Source organism: Scomber japonicus, chromosome 18 (genome assembly GCF_027409825.1).
Source record: "Scomber japonicus isolate fScoJap1 chromosome 18, fScoJap1.pri, whole genome shotgun sequence".
Classification (NCBI taxonomy): Eukaryota; Metazoa; Chordata; class Actinopteri; order Scombriformes; family Scombridae; genus Scomber; species Scomber japonicus.
Genome location: NC_070595.1, coordinates 19,213,319 through 19,237,791, shown reverse-complemented (window position 1 = coordinate 19,237,791; position 24,473 = coordinate 19,213,319). Strand labels below are relative to the sequence as shown.

The following is a 24,473-nucleotide window of genomic DNA, read 5'->3' as shown; positions in this document are numbered from 1 at the left end:
GGAGAAGGTTTTTCTGTTCAGAGAGAAAGTGAATTGATTTTGCAAGCTCACATAAGAATTGTATTCAATACATGTGTTAGAGTACAAGAAATATGTAGGGGGTTTTATCAGGGTAGAAGAATTATTAGGTCTTCCATTGTTAAAAGCAGAAACTTTATTTAAGTCATAGTGGAGTGGGATTTGTCACTGGCCTTTGTGTTGTGCTGCTCTTTCCCGCTGCCTTTCCTCACCCTGAAGCCCTCAACAGCTGTTCTGACCCTGGTTCCCCCCACTTTGCCCTTGTAACACCCACACACTCCAGCCTGGTATGTCAAAACAGCCACTCCGCAGTGGGATTTTTATTTCCTTTTTTTTTTTCGAAGGACATCGTGTTCCACATTCAGCACTTTTTTTGTGCTCCATAATTAAGCAAATGCCCAACAATAACCGTTGTTGTCCTTGGAGAGATGTGAGTAATGCTGTGACTTTGGGCATAGTTTCCACCTTTTGAAATAAGACCTACATCTATGTTTGTGTGCGACTGTGGAACGTCGGTGGAGGATATGAGGAAGTTGTAGTTTTCAGTCTTCACTGGAATTATGCTATTTGGGGCAAAGTTGTTTCCCAGGCACTCTTCAGGCAACAGACCTTGGAGCTTCCCACAGCGAGTGGGGATGATGGGGGCTGAGGGCCCAGTCGGGGCAGGTCTACCATTAAATACTGATGCGGTACTGCGACCAGAACTACTGCTTCTGGAGCTTCTAGCTGAATGCTTACAAGTCTTTTTTTTGTACTCCACAACAGGCTGTAAAATCAACCACATGAAGAGACATCGTAACACAGGACAAAAATAACTTAATGATGCCTCACTCACTTATGAAACTCATTATAGGTGCTTCCTCCCTTTTGATATGGATTTCAGAATCCCTCTGAAGCTGTGTGGGATTGTATGTGTTGTGTGTTGGGATCTGGGTACCAGGGTAGTGTTATAGTATTGAGATGATCACTTTTGAAGCTGCATTACAAGGAAGAACACATACCAACGAAAGACAGACTACGTGATTAAGTAAAATAAATCTACAGAACACGTTTTCTTACTCTTTGAAAAGCATACTGAAATTGTAGGTTTCGTGGAGCCCAGTCCTGTGAGGATTGTGGCCGAGACACTTGTCTATCCACTAGTTTTTCTTTACAATAATGCAGCAGGTCTTCATATAGCATTTTTCATACCAAAGAACCCCAGAGAATAGCATTGCATAAGAGTGTTTATAATCTGTAGATTGTTTTTTGCCTACCACATCCCCACTATGCTGAGAATAACAATCATGCCTAAGAAACAGGGACAGCATGAGAAATGACTCTGGTCTTAGTGTAGGTGACACAATGCAGTGCTTGCTTTAGCTCAGGATGGCTGGATAGCTTATTTTTGTAAAGAACACCATAGCAGATTCAGGGCTTCATCTTCCCACTGGTCCTTGTCCTCCTTCTTTATGACTCCTTTGCATGACCTTTAAACAAGAGTGTGCCCTTGTATGGAAAAAAATAGTTCAGTTTGAAGTGGGGGTCTTGGCTCTTTGATGAAACTGGGTCAGGTTGTATCATGGCATGGATATCAGCATGGCTTTCTTACACATCCTCGTCAGATTCATCTCCCCTCCTGCTGTTCAGTTCTCTCCAAGGGAATCCTGACTCCCCCTCTTCACAGTAAAGGAGAGAGGCCAGACCTAAAAATAGGAAGCGTTGTTCTTCTTGTTCTTTCCTTGCATGCCAACTGCCTCCTTTATTCCTGACGCAAGAGACCCTCAGTTTTGCGCCCATTTCCTGTCTCCTGTCAATCCATTAATCCACCATGCCCACTCGGATCAGGACGTACCTGATTTCCCCGGCTGCAGTCCTGCCAGTCAAGCTTTGCGGGCAAACGCAAAGGTCACCTTCACCCAGAGCTCTTCTGCAAAGTGGGAACATTGAACCACTCTGCTCCCGTGTCCTCCACCCTCCCTTCACTGTGCATTTACACAAACACAACCCCCTTCCTCCCATGTCCTACATTTGTGTCCACTTCTGGGAGTAAAAGCTAACTGCAACTGTAACTGTTATTCATCACAGCAGCAATTCAGCCCAGTTCCACCACCAGCTCTTACTAGTTATCGCTAATCAGCCTTAACTGATGGTGGATGAGGTAATCAAAAGTTGCAATACCACAATGCAAAAATACATTATTAAAATCATGGACTAAAATCTTGCTGAAGTAAAACCATGTGAGGATTATCAGTAGCACAGTTTCATTGCATAGAATGGTCCATGGCAGTAGTGGAATATTGAATACAGTTTCCTGGTAACTGGTGATATGATCAGTTTTAGAGGTAATGTAAAACATTTACAACATGGTCCAAGATTGTACAACCACATAATGATTATCTTATAGAAAACAAAAGGTAAGAAGCTGTGTGAGAAGGCTCATCATCTTGTTGATCAAAGAGTGCAGATACCACGCCATGCTTCTTTTTTTACCACGGGCACTGGAACAGTCCATGAGTCGGTTTGCCAGCCTCTTGACGAGACAGAAGGAGCCTAGCCAAAGATCAGGCTCACGGGGATTATTTATAGAGTTGAGTGGGCTTCACGGATGCAGGCGTGGTGGAATGTGTCAGAGAGAAAATGCATCATTGATCAAAGCCTGCTCAGAGACGTAGTCTTATTTTTGCCAAACGCTGAGCAGAAATGAGCATTTGGAAGAAAACAATAGCCTGTACCAAAGGCTCCATGTGTGCTGTGCTATAGTAAGCTTGCCTGCTCTCCTACCCACACAGAGTCCACAGCACCTACACAGGTGACTGGACTTCACTGAACACATGCCAATTTTAGCCTCCTTCTCTTCTTTCTCTACTCCACCATCTAAATAGCTTCTCTGCCATGGATGTTTAAAATACACACATGGTGGGTGTTTGGAAAGTAAATGTAGTGCACATGGAGGCAGTTGTGCACCTCCACAATAATATGAGTGTGTGTGTATGTGTGTGTATCTTGGTCTGTCAGGCTAATCGGAGACTGCATATCCATTGGGGACGAAAGCTGTGTCCCCAACTGGGAAACATCTGATTTTTGAGTCAGTGATAAAAGTTAGGGTTATAGTTGGGGTTTGTGTGAGTCTCCAGAAAATGAATGTAAGTCTATGTAATGTCCCCAAAAGTGACCTAGGTCAAGGTACGTGTGTGTACATGAGACTGCTTAGCTGGGACAACAGAACCTTTTTTTCATTTATTATGGATTTCACAGTTGCAGATTTCTCACCAAAGTGCACCTCAAAAGAGATGAAGACAAACAGGGAATCACTATCAAGGACAGGCTGTGGTTGTGTGTGGTTGTGAGTGTGTAATGTACGTTTGTGTGGACACCACTAGGCACATCTGTCAGTGGACAACGCAGGATGTGATGTTGCTCCTCCTTCATCTCCCCCTCTCTCCAGTCCCGTTCGGGGAGTACTGAAGAGGGTAAAAAAGCGAGGTGAGGTGGAGGAGGGGGAGGAATATAGCAGAGGTGTCCTGTACTGCAGCAGCAGCGTAGCTCTCTGGTGGCAGGCGGGGGCACTTCTCTCTCCCCACCATTCGCTGCAATGCAGACGATAGTCAAGGTTATGCCTGTGTGGCTGCATTGACAGACTCAAGTATTGAGAATGCCTGGTGGACAGTCAGAGAGACAACAATTAAGCTTTGGGAAACTTCCAGCCTCATAGTCCTGTAATTGCTTTATTCATAGTCAAAGAGCAGTCATGCTTGCACATCACATACCAAATCTTTCAATAGTACCTGATGTTTCTCAGCCTTGGAAAAGCACATTTTGCTTTCTTACACTTGCACAGATAATATCTTTATTATTTACCTCTTTGTTGCAGAGTTGCCTGTAATCTTTTGGCAGGTTGTCATTTCAAACAAGCATTGTGTCTGAGGTGGAGGGTAAATGCCGTGGAGATGTGTGGCACAGGACTGTCAGGGTGACATTTATTGTTCATCAGCCTCCTGCTCTTCCCCATCTTCCACTCTCTGGTTGTGATAAACATGTCACTCTCAGACACACTGCAACATGGAGGACTGCAGGCTGTGTGTGGTCAGTGTTTCAGAGAGGTCCTGTGTGAACTTTTATTAGAAGTGTATCAGAGAATGGCCACATCTGGAACAAAACAAGTCACTGCAACATTCTCACTTCCTGTTCAAAGTGAGCTGTAGTCTCACATAGATACACTGAGAAGAAACAGGATCGGATGGCCAAATTTCCACATCCTGTGTTTGTGTCTGTGTGTGTATGCATACGTGTAGCCAAAAGAATTCCTCTGGCTTCTACTTTTGTTGCGCCTGAGGCTTAAGCAGACGATTCATTGTGAGCTGGTTTAAAACAGCTGCTTCTGTCAGATATTGTTGAGGAAGTGATAGATCATTTCCCACAGGGTAGAAAACATTCAGCACACCTATAGTATGACCTTAATTGTTCCACAGTATCAATCTCATCTCTTTATTGGTCCTGTATGAAGGGATCCATGTAGAGAAAGAGACAGAGAAGGAAAGAAAAAGACAGAAAAAAAGAAATTAATTCAGAAACCGAGACACAAAGATTGAGTGACAGAGAAACGAAGTGAGAGAGCAAACAATAGTGACAGAGTGAAAGGACAAGCAATGAGCAGGGAGAAAGGACTGATGACAAGACCCAGTTGTCAACCTAACACAGTCAACTATTATCCTTTCATAGGTCATCATCAGTAGTTGGGCAAACACACTTTCATGTCTCAATCCGCCACATCCTCCACATCTTTGGCAAACACAGCCAACAGCCGGTGCCTGTCGCTGAAAGCCATTTGGGAAAATGAGAAAACACTGTGGTAATGAATGTAATGAGAGGAATACTTAAAGATGAGAAAACACAGTTTAATTAAGGCAATGCAGACTATGGGGGAGTATTAAACATGGTTATGTCTGATAGAAGTTAGAAGATAGAGATAACTGTAAGGGGCTTGGTGCTCAGCATCCAGTGTGCTAGCAAAAGGCTGGCTTACACTGTGCTGTGTGTGCGTGTTGTCAGACAAAAAAACTATTTTATTAAATCAAATGGTTTTATTTGAATAATAAGGTAATAAAGTCCTCCTTGTGTTGTGAAATTTGACTAGTCTTTTCTCACGGAGGAATTACAGAAACCTTATGAACCTTAAGATGCTGTGCCCATTCACTCCTATTCCTAACTGGGACGACATACTTTCAGCCTGTTTTCCCAGATAAAATTAAGTTGTTTTTTTCATGCACAGGAAGTAACTAATCCTAGCCTAAAAGCAAAATAATAAACTTAGTACTAAAGAGAGGCAAAGCAAATACTCACTAGACCTCTCTTTTCCCTTTGATGCCTTTTTGTATAAAAGTGAACCCAAAACAGCCAGTTTAGAGTATGTGGATTTCTGTGAATGAAAGCCCTTCAAATGTTTCAAATTATTTCATGGTACTTGATTATCAAAACACCAATGTGCAAAAATCTCATGTTCACCTTCAGTAATGAAAACGTCTGGATGCTTTACGATATAAAGAATTTCATTTGAAAGCAACAGCATGTCATTTTATGGACTGTTTTGTCCAAAGTGCCTGACAGCACCATGGGTGCATGCATTTTTAGATTTATGGGTGGTCCCAGTGAGAATTGAATCCTGTAATCGTGACACATTCTGTTCTGGGACACATTAACTGAATGGGGGCACAGAGCTTGTGGTGTGAGTTAGAAATCATGAATGTGAGCTGATAAAACACGCCTCAAACATCCTCCAGTAAACTAGAGAGAGGAAAGTTGGCAGGAGACTGTAGGGGAATTTGGGGACAAACAACCCTTTCCTGTGTCTCACCCTTACATATAAAAGGAGAGTTCTGTCATTATTTAACACAGCTTCTTGAGTATTACCAGTATGACCTGACAGATAGACAGTCACTCAGAGCAAGTGGGAGCTGAACAACGCTGGGATTGACAGCGGAAACCTTGCCCACGGAAGAGGACGTTGACAGACTGATAAGACGTTGACCGTGAGGAACTCAGGAACTGGATGTGAATTGAACCTGCAAGAAACTCCCTCTCTCTCTTTCTCTCGTTCTCTCATCTCGTGCTTAGCAACAAGCATGCACACAAGTACCTGCACAAACTAACCTGAACTCAGCTTGTGAAATATGTTCTGCAGGAAATAATTGGCCCCATTGGTGGCACGATGCAATGGAAAGCATGAGGAAAGCAGCTGGGGACAACAAGGGCGGTGTGATAGGGAAGCCACAGGAGAGCCTGACATTGGCGAGCATGTGTAAGTGCATTTGTGCATTCAAATGTGCCTTGAACTCAGAAAGGTGTGATATGATTTATGACCGAACCTGTAAACAGCCTCATGACTGATAGTGAAAATAAATGGACTCCTAAATACAAATGTCAGTGTTTGCCCTACCATTGCTGTGGATGGGGTGTCCCACCCCTCCAACAGGACCCCCCACAACCCATAATAGTCACAAAATCTGTCATCTACAGAGAGAAACTGCGTAATTTATGATCAACCAACCAAAGCAGTCAACTTATAGTGGAAACACTGAATGCACTGTGACTGAAGTATCTAAGCTGGATGGCAGCACTTGGTGCTTTATTTCTGTGCTTGCACAGCTCGATAGCATTGACCTCCACTCTCTGTAGGCTAGTAATTAGTGAGATTGTTTGGCATGTCTTTGGCTTGTTCAGAGTTCTCTGGGGGGTTTCTACTTATTATCTGAGCATGGAAAGAGTGTTAACAGCAGACCCGGGACTTTACATTTGAGGCAGAGGACCACCTGGATGAAAATGCAAATCCATTTGTGCACTGGGACAAAAGCGAGCATGTCTGCACACACGCAATTCACGCATCTCCAATTCCCTCCCCGGCCTTCGATTTTCTCGCCTATTCACACATTATGTTCGTGTTCTGCAAACTCTAAGATGGTGCGATGAGTTGCACAATGTGCAGCTAGGACTACCGCTGCGAAAATTCAAGCAGCCGCCCACACGAGAGATTACTGTGACAAACGGTGACAGGCCCGACTTCTCTTTCTCCCTCTGACTCTCTTTCCCTCTCCCTCTCTCTTTTCTCTCTGCGTCCCTCCCTCATGTCTCCTATTTCCAAAATCAGTATTCAATACAGAGATGCTTTATTGGCATGACAGATAACAATGCCATGTTGCCAAGTCAAAAAATGTTACTGACATTGTATTTATCTCTCCATCTATCTATTTCTCTCTCTTTCCCCCCATGAGAATTAAGTTTTTCAATTTGATTTAATTTGCTTTATTGGCATTGAAGCTGCACAGCATTGCCAAAACATCTAAACAGATTAAGTTAACATTAAGCTCATTAAACTTCCTCTCTTTCTCAATCTCTGTCAATCTTTTATTCTTTATCTCCTTTGCAAATACACAATCTTAGCACAGATTCTCTTTACCTCTCTATCTCTCTTTCTCTCTCCATCTCTCCCAATGGATGCCTCTTTCTACACAGTTGTAAGAAGTAGAGTCTGTTAGAGGCTGAATGATGGCCGCCTTAAGCTCAGTGTGGCAGGATTCAGATGTCAGTTTGTGTAACTATCTTGGATGTGGGAAGGAGGGGGCACTGTGGTGCCTTGAGGTAGTGATGGGCAACCCAGACTTGTGGAGGGAACGAGGAGGGGGAGGAGGGGGGTTGTTTTGATGATGACCTCCCACCTACCTCATCCAAGTAGACTGGTGCTCACTGAGCTGTGAAATTCTTCAAGGCAAAAGCCGGAACTCTTTGATTCTTCACATCTTTTTTTCTTTTGCAGGGAAATGTGTTTGGCTTGCTCCAAAAAAAAATATATATAATAGACATAAATATCAGATGACCTTGACCTTTACTTGTTAATTTAGTTTGTGAAGTGATTCATTTCATGATTTATTGCATTTTTCTTAGTCTTTTCGTTTTCCATTAAAAATTAGGGAAAATGTTGGCCTATGTTTTTTTGGGGAGAGCCAGGAAAAACATGTCACGCTGATGTATAATTTTACGATCATTGTTGAGGTGGATAAAAATAAAAATTGTGGAAATATTTCAGCTTGCTCAAAAATTGCAAGGACAACAGTTGCTTTGATGAAATCATTAATCTGATCATTAGAGGACATCTTTCTGCCTTGACTTTAATATCAGTGGGAATGAAATAGTGATTAGTTACACATATTAACACCTAACACATCAACATTATTATTTTACCATCAGAACACAGGAAGCATCTGTTTTTGGTGTCTATGTGTGCTTGATTTCTCAACCTTTTGACGTGTTTATTTGATGTCTAATGTGGCTTAGCTGTGACTAGTCGTCTGTCAGGGCGTTCTGTATGTGTGTAGACACTGATCCTATGATCCTCCAGCACACATGCAGGCGAACACAACGAACATACTGTGACTCACATTGTGGAGAGCACATCATCAAGAGGGCCCTGCTCTGCTCGGTTCTGTCTTCACTCCCCATTACCCACGCTCCCCTGTTGCCTTATTCACTGATTCACATTGCACATACACAAATGACACAGTAGCTCTGTGGGCGAGAGGAATTGAGCCGTGCCTGACTTCTTTCTGCAGACCCGTTGAGATATGAGAGGAGAAAAGAGTAGCGAATGGCAGACAGCCAGCACAGCCATGATGAGGAGGTGGGATGGTTTTAGGTTTTGAGGGATGGGGCGAAAGTGGGCCATGCTAGTGAAAGAAGCAGTATGTTCAGAGTCCCACAGGAAGACCTTTAGGGGAAAAGATTCATCTTCCATGTGTTCAAAAGCAGGTTGAGTTGCTCGGTGCTCTGGTCATTTAACATTTACCCTTTTTAGCCGTCACTTGGTGAGCTACAGTACACTGTCATATTTTTTTCTAGTGTGTATCAGAGCAGTCAAGTTGGAAGCATTCAGAGCAAGATGACTTTTTTTAGTTTTGCTTGTGCTTTCTGACATTTCAAAGATCAGATAGTGGAAGAAGCCCTTGGGGTTGTTTGTTGGGGTGCTTGTGTTGCACCCACACACACAAGCACACACACAAGCACACACACACGCACACGCACACACAAACACACTCCACAGTGATGACGCAGACATTCGTTTTTCTGACAGTGCTGCATTCCAGGGCATACAACAGACTAGGCGGCTACAGGAAAGCCAACCAGATGCAAATGCATTTAAAGATAGTATACAGTATAATCAGAAATATATTGAGTATGAAATTATATAAAGATAGGAAGTCCATAAAAATACTCAGTTTTTCCATTGCACTCTACAGTACCATTTTAAGAGGATATTGTTTCAGCATACCCACTCAGTAGGGCAATGCACTGTAACAGGCAACCTAAAAGCTCATGTTGCATAAATTGCCTCTCTGGAGTTACGTCCCTCATGCCACACTGCTTACGGCACCCAGCATGAGGGTGTGACAGCAGTGACGGCAGGGAGAGCAAGTGTGACATATCGCTGCCCTTCAGAGGATGTTGGGGACCCGTCTCACAGCCTGTCCATCCCCAGCAGCTTCAACCTTCCATCAGGGAGTGTTTGACCCAGCCAGAAGCAGCCAGCATCACCACAGGAAAGGGGATGGGGGAGGTGTAGAGTATTACCAAAATACCCTCACATCACCGCAGCAACAGCAGCAACAGCAGCAACAGGCGGTCAAATCAGAAGCACTCAAGCACACACACATAAACAGAGATACTGACATCTTTAACAGGAAAGACTTCTGGAGCTGTGAGAAAAAAGGTGGAAGAGTGCAACAGAAGCTTGGTGACAGCTATGTGTATGAAAATACAAAGGCAGACATTTTAAAAACAATTAATAAAGAATTGTGTCAAAGAAATCAAAATATTCATTAAATTAAAATTTACGATAATACTTTTGGACTTGTTTGACCATTGTTATTTATGCATGTGTCAGCAACACAAATATTATTGACCTGGCAAATTAATCCTTTAGCTCTATAGGTCACCGTGCTTATGATTTAGCATTTAATAAATTACATTTGGTCTCAATTGTAGATAATAGGTGGAATGATTCCCAGCACACACATATTTTACCCATTTGGTTTTGATTGAGAGGCTGCAGCTGAGGGTAAGAGCATGTTGTTTTGCCTAGCTGTCCGGCTAATTGTAACAACATGTTAATACCACACATGATTACCACTCATGCCCTTTGACCCTTTGTGGCTACAGCACTTTGCTAAAGAAGGGATGTAAACAAACACACCTGAATAGATTTCCCCTGCTTGTCACTCGCTCAGTCTGCTTTTTGTCTCACAAAGCTTTCTTCAAATATCCCCAATACCCCAGTCAATGTAGATGTCCATCTGGTTGATTTTGCTCCAGAAAGTGCACAAGACCAGCTGTCTTTTTGGTCTGTTTTAAAAATAGGCCAGAGTTTTTTAACTGCAGTTTTTCACAGGAAAAAGAATGGGTTAGTGAGATTAAAGGGCACAACATTTGGGTTGAAATATGATCTGTTGATTATAGCATTGATGTTAATCTCGATGGATGAGGGAGCAGATGATCTTTTGGATGAAACAAAGACGGCAAAAAGAGATGACGATAGGGTTAGCATTAATGTCCTCCCTCTTATGTGAAGTGGTTGACAAGTTCATTTCACTCCTAGGCTACTTCTGTGAAAGTGCTGGAATTGTATTACCCTCCAGCTGAACCAACAGCACTCTCCTCACCCTCACAGTCTTGGCAAGGGTACATTACTTACCATATTCCTGTGGGTTTTGGCACAAGCTCTCTCATCGATTGCATGCAAGTAATTTTGAAGGGGAGAATATAAATGCTTGAATAAATCTGTTTTAAGCCATAGTGAGCAACTCTTATGACCTGGGTGGTCCTAACATCACTACGCCAAAGCACACCATCTGGTTTAAGGCCAGTGAAGGCACTGTAGACTATAAAAGGTGTTTTCATCTACATTAAAGAATGAGCTGTATTTATAATCAATATCAAGATTTACACATTTAGAAATATTAATATTGAGTGCTGTAGTGAAAAGAGATAGAGGTCGTCAAACAAGGGCAAAACCAGAGAGTGATGATCATGTCATTTCTTCGGCTTTGCGTCAAGTGGTGCTCATTTATCGGGATGATGTGCCAGGCGTCATCTGCCTCTGACCGTCAGGTAGAAGATGGATGGCCCTGAGGTGTTTCATTGTGAATACCGTTGAACCATGCTTTGGGGAGATCCATCAGACCTGTACAGGCAGTCATTGTCTTTTGGGGAAGACATACTTAGTCCTCTTTAGCCTTGTGGCCCTCTGCTCTTTCTAGCATACTTTCTTTAAATTAAAAAAGATCAGGATACACGGAGGAAGGAAGGAGACTGAGATTAGTTGGCTTTGGTTACATTAATTTAACATTAGAAGTGTTGCAAGTGAACCAACATCTCCAATGACACGTCACTGAGGTAATAGATGTTTTCAGAAAATTCTTTTACAAGAGATTTGGTCTTCTGTCTGAGTTTCAACAATGTCAGTCTCAAAGGCTTTGTGTCTAGAATCTTTGATATGTAATAGTAATTTGTGGATTGGTTTCGGTTTGATTTTATGTACTGTTCTCTGTGGTATGCATTATTCAACAAGCCCATTTTCTGAGTCCTAAACCAGGCCATCTGCATTCAGGCTATCTAGCTTACCACAGTGCTGTGTGGAGATAGGGCAGCACTGTGTGTCTGCTGTCTACAGCTAGCTGCAAAAGTTCAGCCATGTCATGGCAGGTGGTGTATGGAGCATCTGTTTTACTACTTTCTCAAGTTTGGCTTTTGCCTTGGTTGTCGTAGAGAAACAGTCCACTTAGAGCATTCACAAACATTTCAGTACATTTTGAATTGGCTGGCAGAAGTGTATTTATGAGAGGTTGTCCACAGAATGAATATTCAACCAGCAAATCTAATTTGCAGTTCTTAGGTATTCCGAAACTGATTTTAAAACCTTTAACTTATTTGAGAGATGAAAAACCATTGTGACTTGAGCCAAGCCGAAATTGTATCTCCAGTTTTGTACCCTGTAATTACAGCAAGCAGCCCAGTTTTAAAAAGAAACAGACCTCATGTGGCATGTATTACTGTATATTACTTTTTGTTTCAAGTGAAAACCCCAGAAGTTACTAAGCCCTCACTTGAAGTTATGCAATTTATAATAATAGAAAAAGACTTAGACAAGGAGATGTGCATTTTAAATAAGCATGTAATTATCCCTCAGGCTATTGGCCTATTAAAACAAAAAACAAAACAAAAAAGCATCTCAGAGAAGTCCCTGCATGGTGTCCATCGACCACTGTGTCCCATCTCCAAAATGATGGGCCCCAGCATGTTGGCTCTCTGTTTGGGAAAAAGAAAGAAAATAAAAATTCCCAGCAGTTGATAAATGGATGTTTCATTATAGTACTTTGATACACTGATGTAGTCATTTTTGTGCATTTGGCAGCTCAGCAGTAAATTGATGGAGTGTTGTATTATATCCATTTTAGCCCCTTTTTTAGCCCACATTTGTATAATGATTTATTTATTAATTTGAATATTAATAAATTAATTTACATATTATTTTATTCACACCTTGATTTATCTATATATAAGTGGTAAGCATGTGGTGTGAATATTGCTATTGAAATCGTAGGTGCTATAGTGGCTGTATTGGCTGTAGCTGAACAGATGGAGGCCAATGCCAATTTCTATGCTTTTTTTAGATCGGACTGAGGGCTTCGCTGAATGAATTGGAATGCTATCAAGCATTAGATAATCATTTATTTAATATGTATTTAAGAGTTTAATTATATAATTATTTATGTATTTATATATTTTGTTGTAATCCTTAAAACCCTCCATGGTATGTAGGTGTAAATTTGTCCTGTAAAAGACTTTTGTTTGCTTTCATACATTAGCATATGTAGTATTCACAGCTGTTAACTGAATTCAGATACAAATTGTAACCAAGAATTATTTTCTGTACCCCAACCCTCCTACCCCGTTGTGTTTACAGGACGGTTCCAAACAGAGGCAGGTGAGGAAGAAGACAGTTTCCTTCAGCTCAATGCCGAGTGACCGCAAGATCAACAGCACAGCTGCTTGCATGGCCTTCATGATGGAGGGTTGTGAGATGAAGAAGGTGCGCTCCAACTCACGCATGTACAACCGCTACTTCCTTCTGGATCCAGACATGCACTGGCTCCGTTGGGAGCCATCCAAAAAGGATTCAGAAAAGGCCAAACTAGAGATCAAGAGCATTAAGGAAGTCCGTTTGGGAAAGAAAACTCCAGTTCTTCGCAGCAATGGTCTCTCAGATCAGTTTCCTGATGAATGCGCCTTCTCAATCATCTATGGGGATAACTATGAGTCATTAGATTTGGTGGCCAGTACAGCAGATGTTGTCAGCACGTGGGTGATGGGCCTGAGGTATCTGGTGTCTTATGGCCGGCATACCGTGGACATGGTGGAGCCCAGTCAACCGAGTTTACGAACATCTTGGATTGGCTCAGTGTTTGATCTAGCAGATATGGAAAAAGAAGGACACATAGACCTGTTCAGGGCCACACAGATAATCAAGGGGCTCAACCCTGGAATGAAAGAGTCCAGGATAGAACTGAAGTTCAAGGAACTCCAGAAAGCTAAAGATCAATATGGAGAAGCAATTAACATGGACACCTTTGTGGAGGCCTACTGTGAGCTCTGCACACGGCCAGAGATTTTCTTCTTACTGGTGCAGTTCTCCAGTAACAAGGAGTATCTGGACAGTAAAGACCTGATGATGTTCGTAGAGGTGGAGCAGGGTGTGGAAGGTGTGACAGAGGATATGTGCAGGGATATTGTTCAGAAATTTGAGCCATCTGCCGAAGGCAGGGAGAGGAGCTACCTCTCCATTGATGGCTTCACACACTACCTCCTCTCCTCAGAATGCCACATCTTTGACCCCCAGCACAAACGTGTGTGCCAGGATATGACCCAGCCCCTGTCCCACTACTACATCAACTCCTCACATAATGCCTCCCTTCTGGAAGACCACTTCTGGGGTTCATCAGACATCAGCAGCTACATCCGAGCACTGAGAATGGGCTGTCGAAGCATTGAGGTCATTGTATGGGATGGCCCTGATAATGAACCAGTGGTGTATGTAGGGAGTTCTGTGGCCTCACAGCTAGCATTATCTAAGGTCCTGGACATTATAAACCAATATGCTTTTGAGAACTCTGAGTATCCCCTCATTCTCTGCTTGGTGACCCACTGCTGTATCCCCCAACAGAAGGTCATGGCCCAGCACATGAAAAAGATCCTTGGGGACAAGCTGTACATTGAACCACCCAACAAAGAGGAAAACTATCTTCCTTCTCCTGAGAATCTCAAAGGTAAAATCCTTCTCAAAGGCAAGAGGCTACCTCCCAGCTGCACTGATTCTGAGGGGGATGTGACAGAGGAGGAAGAGGGTCTGGAAATGTCCCGAAGAGTAGGAGCCGATGAGAAGGACCAGCTCAATGGCTTGGGCTGCAAAAGACTCAGACTGTGCAGGGAGCTATCTGATCTTGTATCTCTCTGCAAGTCAGTCCAGTTCAGGGACTTTGAGATCTCTAAAAGGGACCAAAAATTCTGGGAGATTTGCTCCTTCAATGAAGTAGATGCAAACAGGTTTGCCAATGAGTTCCCAGAAGAATTTGTCTGTTATAATAAGCGCTTTCTCTCCAGGGTATATCCCACACCAATGAGGATTGATGCCAGTAACATGAACCCCCAGGATTTCTGGAAGTGTGGCTGCCAGATTGTGGCCATGAACTACCAGACTCCGGGCCTAATGATGGACCTCAACTTAGGCTGGTTCAGGCAGAATGGCAACTGCGGGTATGTGTTGCGGCCAGCAATCATGAGGGAAGAGGTGTCCTACTTCAGTGCCAATGCTCGGGACTCCCTGCCAGGAGTGTCTGCCCAGCTCCTTCACATCAAGGTCATTAGCGGGCAGAATCTGCCCAAGCCTCGCGGCTCCGCTGCTAAAGGTGATGTGGTGGAGCCCTACATATATGTGGAGATTCATGGTATCCCAGCTGACTGTGCTGAGCAAAGAACCAAGACTGTGTCCCAGAATGGTGACAACCCTATTTTTGATGAGAGTTTCGAATTCCAGATCAACTTACCTGAACTTGCAGTACTGCGCTTTGTGGTGCTGGATGATGACTACATTGGAGATGAGTTTATTGGCCAGTACACCATCCCATTTGAGTGCCTACAGCCAGGCTATAGACATGTCCCCCTACAATCTCTGACAGGAGAGTTCCTACCCAACACCACCCTGTTTGTCCATGTAGCCATCACAAACAGGCGGGGTGGAGGAAAGGCACATAAGAGGGGTCTATCTGTCAGGAAGGGCAGGAAGGCCCGGGAGTACACCAACACCAAGACTACAGGGATCAAAGTAGTGGATGAGCTCTTCAGAGCTTCTACCCAGCCCCTCAGGGAGGCCACAGATCTGAGAGAAAATGTGCAGGTAAGGAATTATGTACTTATTAAATATAATCACAACATTATTATGAGTGGTGGTGGAAGTTATGTAAAGCTGGTGTTTTGTGTGAACCTTTTGCATTTTGCTTTAAATTGCTTTGTGAGGATGAGCTTTGTGTGTGGTTGACTGGCCAACTCTATTAAGCTTCCTTTAAGTTTTTGTAATTTTACAGGATAGTGCACTGTTTATGATGTTGATCAAGCAGAGCAAGTAAACAACATCATTGATCACTATCAATGTTAGTGTACCATCTTGTCCTGCCTAGCACAGTAGTAACCAAACTATTAATACTGTTTACTATGATCAGTTTAACTGATGAAGTAAATAAGAGTTCTCAGTGGAGAAAACAAAGATTCCCTTTTTTGGACTGTCCTGAAATCAGATAGAATACAGGATTTACAGACACTGAAGCCTAATTCATTAACAATTCGGGATGTTTGTCGCGGACTGCCGTAACTGCAGCCAAAGCAGAGCACAAGTACACTTATTGCAATTTGCTTTGGTTTTTGGTTAGATTTTGTAGTCACTGTCATTTTTACATCATGTTTTTTCTAAGATAGAACAACACTGGACTCAAACAAATTTTCCCAAGATAAAACAGGCATTTAAAAGTTCTGTTTCTGTCATAACTAAATTTTGACCAAAATTGTACTTACTGTGGTTTGGTTTTGTAGGGCAGCATAATGCAGCTGTGCAACTGGTTGCACCCAGTTGCACTTATTGCCATGAGCTGTGGTAAACTGGTTCCACACCAGTTACCTCGCTCTATCATCTCTTGTTCCTTACTGTACAACTTAATTGTTTTTATGCTTCTGCGCCGGGGGCTATTAGGCACTAAGGCACTATTTTTTCAGATTGTCTGTCCATCCGTACATATGTATGTAGGTATGTCTGCCCCAATCATTGTGAACACAATATCTCAGGAATGCCTTGAGGAAATTTCTTCAAATACATACTTCCACTTGGACTGAAGGATGAACTGATTAGATTTTGGTGGTCAAAAGTCAAGGTCACTGTGACCTCACCTCTGTCCCATTCTCAGGAACATGATATCTCAGGAACACCTGGAAAGAATTATGTTACATCTGGCACAAACATCCATTTGGATTCAAGGATGAACTGACTGAAATTTGGTTGTCAAAGGTCAAACTTAATACCTTCTCTTAAATTCCTTGACTTGTCTGGACTACACATATCATAGGACAGACATAAACTGCAACTTGACTGGTTGGGAGAGGCATGAAACTGGGAGACAGAATTTCTTGTTTAGATTAAGCACTTTGTCTAGACAGATTGTAGCCAGCCATGTTATATAGCTCATGTCTTAAAATGGCTAAAGATATGACAAGGCAGAGACATCTGCATAAATGTTAATTGCTTCAGTGAGTCTAAACTGATGTAAGTGTTTGTGACTGGACTCATTTCAGTTGCTGTTGTGGATAGAGGCATGTCGCTAATTGTACTCTATTAATGTTATAGAGGAGAATGATAATAAAGTGACACTGCTGTACAATTATGAGTTTTATGAATAGTGTAATCATTAATGAGGGACAATTACTGCCCAGGGGAAAGGTCTGTGTTGCTAGGCACTTCAAGCACTACTTTAAAACTCCTTAAAAAATGTAAATCAGTAACCACGGTGTATATATATTTGGCTAAGCAGAACCCTTTCAGTGCACTTTGTCATTTTGTTTCGATGACTGAAGAAGCATGTGATAAAAAGCTTGTTTCATTTTCCTCACACATTACAACATCGAGAGCGCCTGTGAGCCTTTTACATGCCCTGCGTAATGTTGTCATTTTAGGCTGACAGGCTCTTGTCTTCTCTGACAGCTTTCAAAGTAAAAAAAATTAGCTTGCTGTATGCTTTGAACTATTGACAGCACCATCAGCAATGCTCTGTCTTAAGAAGTGACAATTTGTGTTAATGGAATTGTTCAGCAGTAAATCAAATAAGCTAAAAAAACTTAGCTTGGTCACTTACTTATTTGAAAACACACACACAAGCTTCCCATGAAAGCAAAATAATTGGTTATGCATTTAAAAAAACAAAAAGAGAAGAAATCAAGGACTAAAACAGTGGTAGAGACGGTAAAATGAGAGTTACAGCAGATTGTGGGTGAAAAGGAGAAATAAGTCTAATTAAAACTTATACTGAATGTGTAAATATGTTACTTAACACAGGAGATCACATAGTGTATGCACATAAGGAAAACCAGAGTTTGTCCTCAGATTTTCTTGTCTAATACTCAAAAAGAAAGAAAAAAGAGGAAAACTGACTGCAAAATATACCTGTTGTACTTGAAAAATGTGGAAGGTAGTTGGGAATCTAATAACTGTCTTTGATTTCCTGCCTTAACCTGATTTCTCCAGCAACCTGGTTCCTTTTGTGCATGAGTAGCGGATGATGGAAGAATGCAGACTTAACAAAATTAATTTAAAATGTTGATGCTCTGTATAGGAAGACATAAAATTAGACAGACTCATGTGTGTTATTCAAGAAGCTAATGTCACAAACTCATCTTTACATATCCAGGTCATAAATACCAAGGTCTGTCCATCTGACTCCAGTAAGCAGTAATCTCAGTCTAATGGCACAGCAAACAAAAGACCAGACCAAACTAAATAAGGAGAGATGTGATTAGAGATCCTGTGGCATGCTGTCATGCATTCTTTGGTTGTGGAAATAGGCACGTTCTAAAAGAGGACATCATTTCCCTCTACAAGACCCCAATACAGAGCAAAATATGTTTACGTTTGGGAGGTGAAATTGAACCTATAATTTTAGAGGTAGTAAAATCAGCAAGTTATAGTCTGAATGGGATAAGAGTATGGTAATTTCAGCAAAATCATTGGAAATAATAGTGTGAATGCAACAAGCTAATGAATGAATAATCCTGACAAAAACAGTGTTTCCCCACTAGACAAAGGATTGTTTCTGGCATAGTCAACGTGTTGCTTGTTTGAATGATGGCCACCTTAACAGTTTGTCATTATTAGATTCTAATGTCTGCTCAGGTGTGAGTCAGCATGAACATTTCATGAAAATACTTGAGATATGGCTCACTGGGAAGTCAGCCGTGTAAATCTGACAGACTAATCAAACACATCCTAACGATGGTGAAACTCCAATCAAGCAACTCCAAGTATGGAAATAATCACAAGCATGCCATGTGTCACAGCTGACACTGTAATCTGTTTTGTAGCTTTGAATCATCTCTCATCACAAATGTCGTAAGAATCAAATTTATAGGCTCACATGAAAAATGGCGGTAAGTGGATAGATAATAGTATGTGAATGTTTTTTAACCTGCTCAAACAACTTTTGTGATTAATTTTCCAAAGGTTTGAAATTGAAATGTATCTTTTTGAAATGAAAAGATAAAAGATGAAATAAATGAAAGAGGCAGAGTTGAGAAGAGGGCTTTAAATACGATAAATAAAGGTGTTTTGGAAATGAGGCCTTGCCTTTTAAATGTAAAAAATGACAGTTGTGAAAGCTTTGTTGAGACCATCTGTGTGGAGCCCGGTGCCTTGGATCTGGAGGGAGCTGCAGGGCAGCAACAGGGCCTGTGGCCAACAACCAACAAGGCAACAACCAGGCCTGCTCTGGAAGCTTCACCATTGACTCCACGCCAAAATTAGACTTTAACATGAGAAAGAGTAATCTTTTATAGCCATACTCATGAGAGTTTTCCAATATCATAGCATACAACGATAGCCTGAAAGCAGTGCACACACACATCAGATGTCGCCATCAAAAGAATTATTTAACCCCACCGAGGTCTTTTAAGACTCCTTTTATCTTTAAACAGCAAAGCTTCCAGGTGGTCTGCTTTGAATAATAACAGAAAGACAAGTGCATCTGACTATTAAAAAGACTGAGGAGAACATTGACCAGTGGGCAGATGGATAGCCATGTTTCATATGTGGATCTAGGCACCAAATCAATTATTCTGCAGGAGACTTGAATGAAGGCCCATGAACTGTATAACATGCTGATGGAACTGATGGACCTGCTTTAGTTTTTATTATTTAATTTGTCAAAAAGTGTCTGTATCCTCATAACTTTCTAAGATTCATCACTACTCAATACTGTTGCCCAGAGAGAGAAAGAAGGCAATACACAGATAGAGGCAGAAAGACACAGAGAGAGGGGCAAACAGAAACAAAAGCAGTGTTGTAACCGGACACGAAGCTCTCATTTGGGGAATGTTGGAAAGGGAGTAAAGTGGGGGAGGGGACTAATTAAAAACACAAGCCTCTCATTGGGTTTTGTAACACCATGGCCTGGGAACAGTATGGCTTTTATTGCACAACAATTATCAAAAAACATTTATGCATGTGGTCCCATGCAGACATGTGAGGAATTATACAAAGCATAATGAATGCTAATAGCTTTAGCGGAGGCTACACTGGGACAGAAACACATGCAGTAACGTACACACATAATCACACAACGGATTTTAATCCAGAGCCCTAAAGCTGTCCCGCTTCCACTTCCATTGTGTTCAGTGGCTGTGCTCAATGGCCCAAGAGGTGTTAACTATGGCTGAGGCTCAGCATACAGATGCTGACTGTGTCCCCTGGCCACCCTCTCCGTCTACAGGAAGGTCGGGCCTCGCAGTGACAGCACATCCTCTGGGGTAGGGGGTGGTGGGGTGGATTTTTCTGCTGGCCTGGAGGTCTAGCCCAGGGAGACAGCTGGTTCCCACACTGTGGAGTGTTGAGTGTGTGGACTGATTGCTAAATACCAACATTGACTTGTTCTCTTTAAAGGTTGAATATGTAGAATATTTATTAAAAGCTATATTTTTTTTTAAAATAATACAGCCACGGGGCGTTTTGAGGGGTACAGAATGAAAGTATTGCTTTTCCATAAAAAAAAATTTTAGTCTGAATTAATATTTTTAAAATTTTTTGACGGGTTCGACAATGACGTTCTGACACGTTCTGTGTACATTGTACCAGCCAATTAACGACCGGAATTGCGGGTTGCCAGGGTTGTCTGTTGTTCCGGTGCTACTGTCAGTGTTGCCAACTTGGCGACTTTCTCGCTAAATCTGGCGACTTTCCAAACCCTCATAGGGACTTTTTTCCTCAAAAGCGACTAGCGACAAATCTAGCGACTTTTTCTGGTGTTAGCCTATTGGAGACTTTGAAGTGAAAGCACGTATCGTTACTGTCCTCAACGAGTAGTGGGTGCTGCCCTGAGCCCCTCCCCTGTCACAAAGCACTCACAGGCGGTCAGGTTCACTGTAGCCTCACACAGCTGCAGTCAGAGCAGAGAGGAGACCCACACCACTCCACATCCACCCTGCATAACAGTCTTTTGATTCGATTTGATATTCTAACATTTAACAATAAATATCAAAATGTATTTACATTTTAAAAAACAAACAAACCAAGAATCAAAATAAGAAAGCTCATTTGTAGTTTTTAACATATTTAGGGTTTTTTAACTCACTTTTTGTCTCTCCCAATACGTTATTCCTCTCTCCTACATCGTCCATTACAATAACATGCACATGATCATTATGCAAATTAGACGATGACGTCATTTAGCGACTTCTAGCGACTTTTAGGACAGCCAATAGCTACTTTCCTTACTGAGGAGTTGGCAACACTGGCTACTGTAGGCAGGCACTGGGTGAAATGGAGTTGTAAACAAACACGGCCGTGTTGGACTCACTAAAACCTGCGTTTTTTGCTCTCAAGTACAACTTTTCATCACAAAACTTCGAAGGTAAGACAGAATATCTGTTAGTCACTGTAAATAAGTGGTTGTTTACCTTTGTATGCTGCTGGTTCACTGAGTTTTTAGCGCAATAATAGTGGTACTGTTGAACTCGCCAGGGTCTTAGCTTTCATATGAGATGCTATTTGTTTGTGTACCATGAAGTATCAAAACGGTAGCAATGGAAATGTGGAGAGTGGGTTGACTTTCTGACGCTATTCGGATTTTGATATTTGATCATTAACCTCTTAACGCACGCTGTTCCGTTCACGGGACGGGACGGATGTTAGGAGGTAGCCACACGGTCTTCTGAATGTTTTAAACACCAACCCTTAAACATATATACTCATGCCGTACATTGTTGGAAAGCTTAGATTGTTCTGATTCATTCAAGACCACTCACGACTTATATGGTTGTTCACAGCCGTAATAGTATTACCGATTAGCTCGGCTAGCCACTCAGCTAAGTGAGAAAAGCTATAATGCTACATACCTTCAAAGTCTTCTCTTTATCCACAACGATCATCTTATGACTCAGGACTTTCTGTACAGCTCGCCAAGTATCCATTCCTGTGAAATATGAAATCCGTTTTCATAAAACCGGAATATTTTCCACAATATGTCCATGTATTTAGTCCAACACGTAATGTAATAACACAAATAACAAACCATATACGGTCCGTTTACGTCATTTCCTGACCTGCGCGTCCATCTCAGACTACACGTGACTAGATGTTTACAACCGTGAGCCTCTTCTGCTTCTGATGACACCACACACAAGCCAATCGGTGTTTAGGATTAGGCAGTACATGCAGAGACATTGCTGCTACTCCCACTGGCGTTACAATGTAATGTACCTCGGTGGTTTCAAGCAGAGACATTATAATAAGAAGAAGAACTTTGTTTCAGGACTTTGTTTCAAGTCAGTTACAGCGAGGGTATGTTCGCTTCCTGTTTTCAAAATAAAAGCACCAACTCTATCGTTATGGTTTTCTTAATAATAAAAGGCAACGGGTGTTTTATTTTGTGAAAATGACCGGAAGTGCGTTACTCGCTACGGCTAACTTGAGTGGCTCCGAATTCGCAGGAACAAAACTTTAAGCAGATGTTATTTGGACAAATTAGCGTCACATTGTGGATCTAAAGGGCTACTTTCTCGCCTAAAAAGGTTAGACATGTGGATAAAGTGGTATATTTACAGAGTTAGAGCTAAAATAAAATCCGGCACCGGACCTGGCAACCCGACTGCTGGAATTACTTTTTGGTTGTTGCGACTACGATCTCGAGACATTAGATGGCGTTGTTCTGCTCATTCTACATATTCTACCTTTAAATGTGTACTATGCAGGATATTCCTACAAAAACAATGTGTAGTCTCATACAAAAGAAATTTTTCTCCATCGTCACTTGTGCTCAAGAGCAAGTATGTGGCGGTGGCAGAGACTCTGCACTCTGCCTGTATTTTCTTATTATTTTGCTGTGTTTGGGATGTTTCTGGGTGCCAAGCTTTAGGCAGTGGGTGTGTAGCCCCCAGCCAATAACAACTTGCAGGGTGTGATGTTGGGACTTGAAGCGTAGCAACCAGGTTACATGGCTGTTTCTGTCTCTCTGCTCTGCTCCTCTCCACTCCGTTCTCTGTCGTGGATGTATAAAGAGCTGCAGGTCTGTGTGTCTGTTGACTGAGGGCGGGGCTGAGCTATACACATGCAGAGCAGAGAGGCCACAGTAGACAGGATGATGCTCTGCATTCACACAAAATCTGGCATAGTAGCACCTTCCCGCAGGGTTGTGCAGAGGTGTTGGTGTATTTATTTGTACTTTGAAACACAACTGCTGTGAAATAGTCAGAAAATAATGTTTTATTTATCTGATTCAAGCCAGCATCACTTGCTCTCTGCATTCACTCTTTACCTCACTGGACCATCACTGCTCTGTCTTTCATTCGGGATGAGGGGCCAACTTTGAATGCTGTGTGTTTACAAGCACCAACCCCACAAATCACAGTATACCTTTAAATAGTATTTTGCCTGCTTCTTTTATGCCCCTTATTTTTCCTGCATTTCTTCATGCTCTCTTGCCTCACTTGCATCTTCTCAGTGCTCCTCATCATCGCACCACTGCTCTTCTTGTCTCTTTGCAGTTCAGACTTGCCTCTTCTTGCCTCAGTCCAGATTGCTCTATTGCACTCTTTCACTGTCCCTTCCTGTTCCCCCACTGCACACTGTTATTTCACAAAGCTTATTAATGGGACACTCTGTGAAAAACAGTGAGTCCATTTGAATGCTCAAATTTCCATGCTGGCAGAAGAATGAAACATTGACAGACAGTTACCTAGTTTCTGGAGCTGCAGAGCCTTTAAACCCAGACATGAAGAAACTCTGGCTAGAAGAGAGAAAGTAAGGCTGGCGGTGTACTCCTGATGAAGTCTGAATTAAGTGTCTTTCCAAAGGCTGACAAACTACTGTTGAATATGGTGCTGCCAAAACATGACAGTATTCTTCTGGCTTGAGGTGTGTTTGTTAAATATTCATGCAAGATGGATGGATTTTGCTTACCACTTCAGATATGTCAAATTAAACTTTTGTTTGGAAAAAAGTGAATGGGCACACACACACACACACACACACATGCACACACACACACACACACACACACACACACACAGGCTCAAGAAACAAAACTTCTACAATATATGAAGGTTGAGCGGAAGCACGCCAAATTAGCTCATTGTGCTGGCAGATTTCTTTCTGCTGTTTTATGTTAAATTCGTTTTGCAGATGCTTTTGTCCAAATTATTATATGAATTGAAGGTAATTTGAATTCTGTGTCTTGATTAAGGACATTTTAATATGAGTAGGAGCTCAAGGTTTGAATCACCAACCTTGTGATTGATGGCTGAACAGCACTGCTAACTGAGCTACAGCTGCCCCTGATGAAAAATCAGATTTCCTATCAGTACTAAATTAAATTGAAAGGACATGTTGAAACATGTAGCGGCATTGAACTAGAATATAGACATTCTTATCATTCATCTTCTGTGGTTGATGTAGGCTCACAGAACACGAGTATAAGAATGCTTTGGAATTTACTTGATTGCTTTTAAGCTGGATATTTGCAGCGAGAGCTATAGATGAACGTGTGTGAAAAAGGCAATAGAGAAAAAGTGATAAAATAGAAGGAGAAGTTATTAAAAAAAAGAGGTATGAGTGATTGTATATGCTTAGCACC

At 42.0% G+C, this 24,473-nt stretch overlaps 1 protein-coding gene across 1 annotated transcript in view; it reads left to right on the top strand.

The window, feature by feature from the left end:
* plcl5 (phospholipase C like 5) overlaps nucleotides 1-24,473 on the top strand; it is a 64,137-nt gene that overhangs the window by 21,847 nt on the left and 17,817 nt on the right. Inside the window, exon 2 of the mRNA XM_053338189.1 lies at nucleotides 13,007-15,493. Coding sequence (XP_053194164.1) covers nucleotides 13,007-15,493 — 2,487 coding nt within the window. The remainder of the gene's footprint in view (nucleotides 1-13,006; nucleotides 15,494-24,473) is intronic.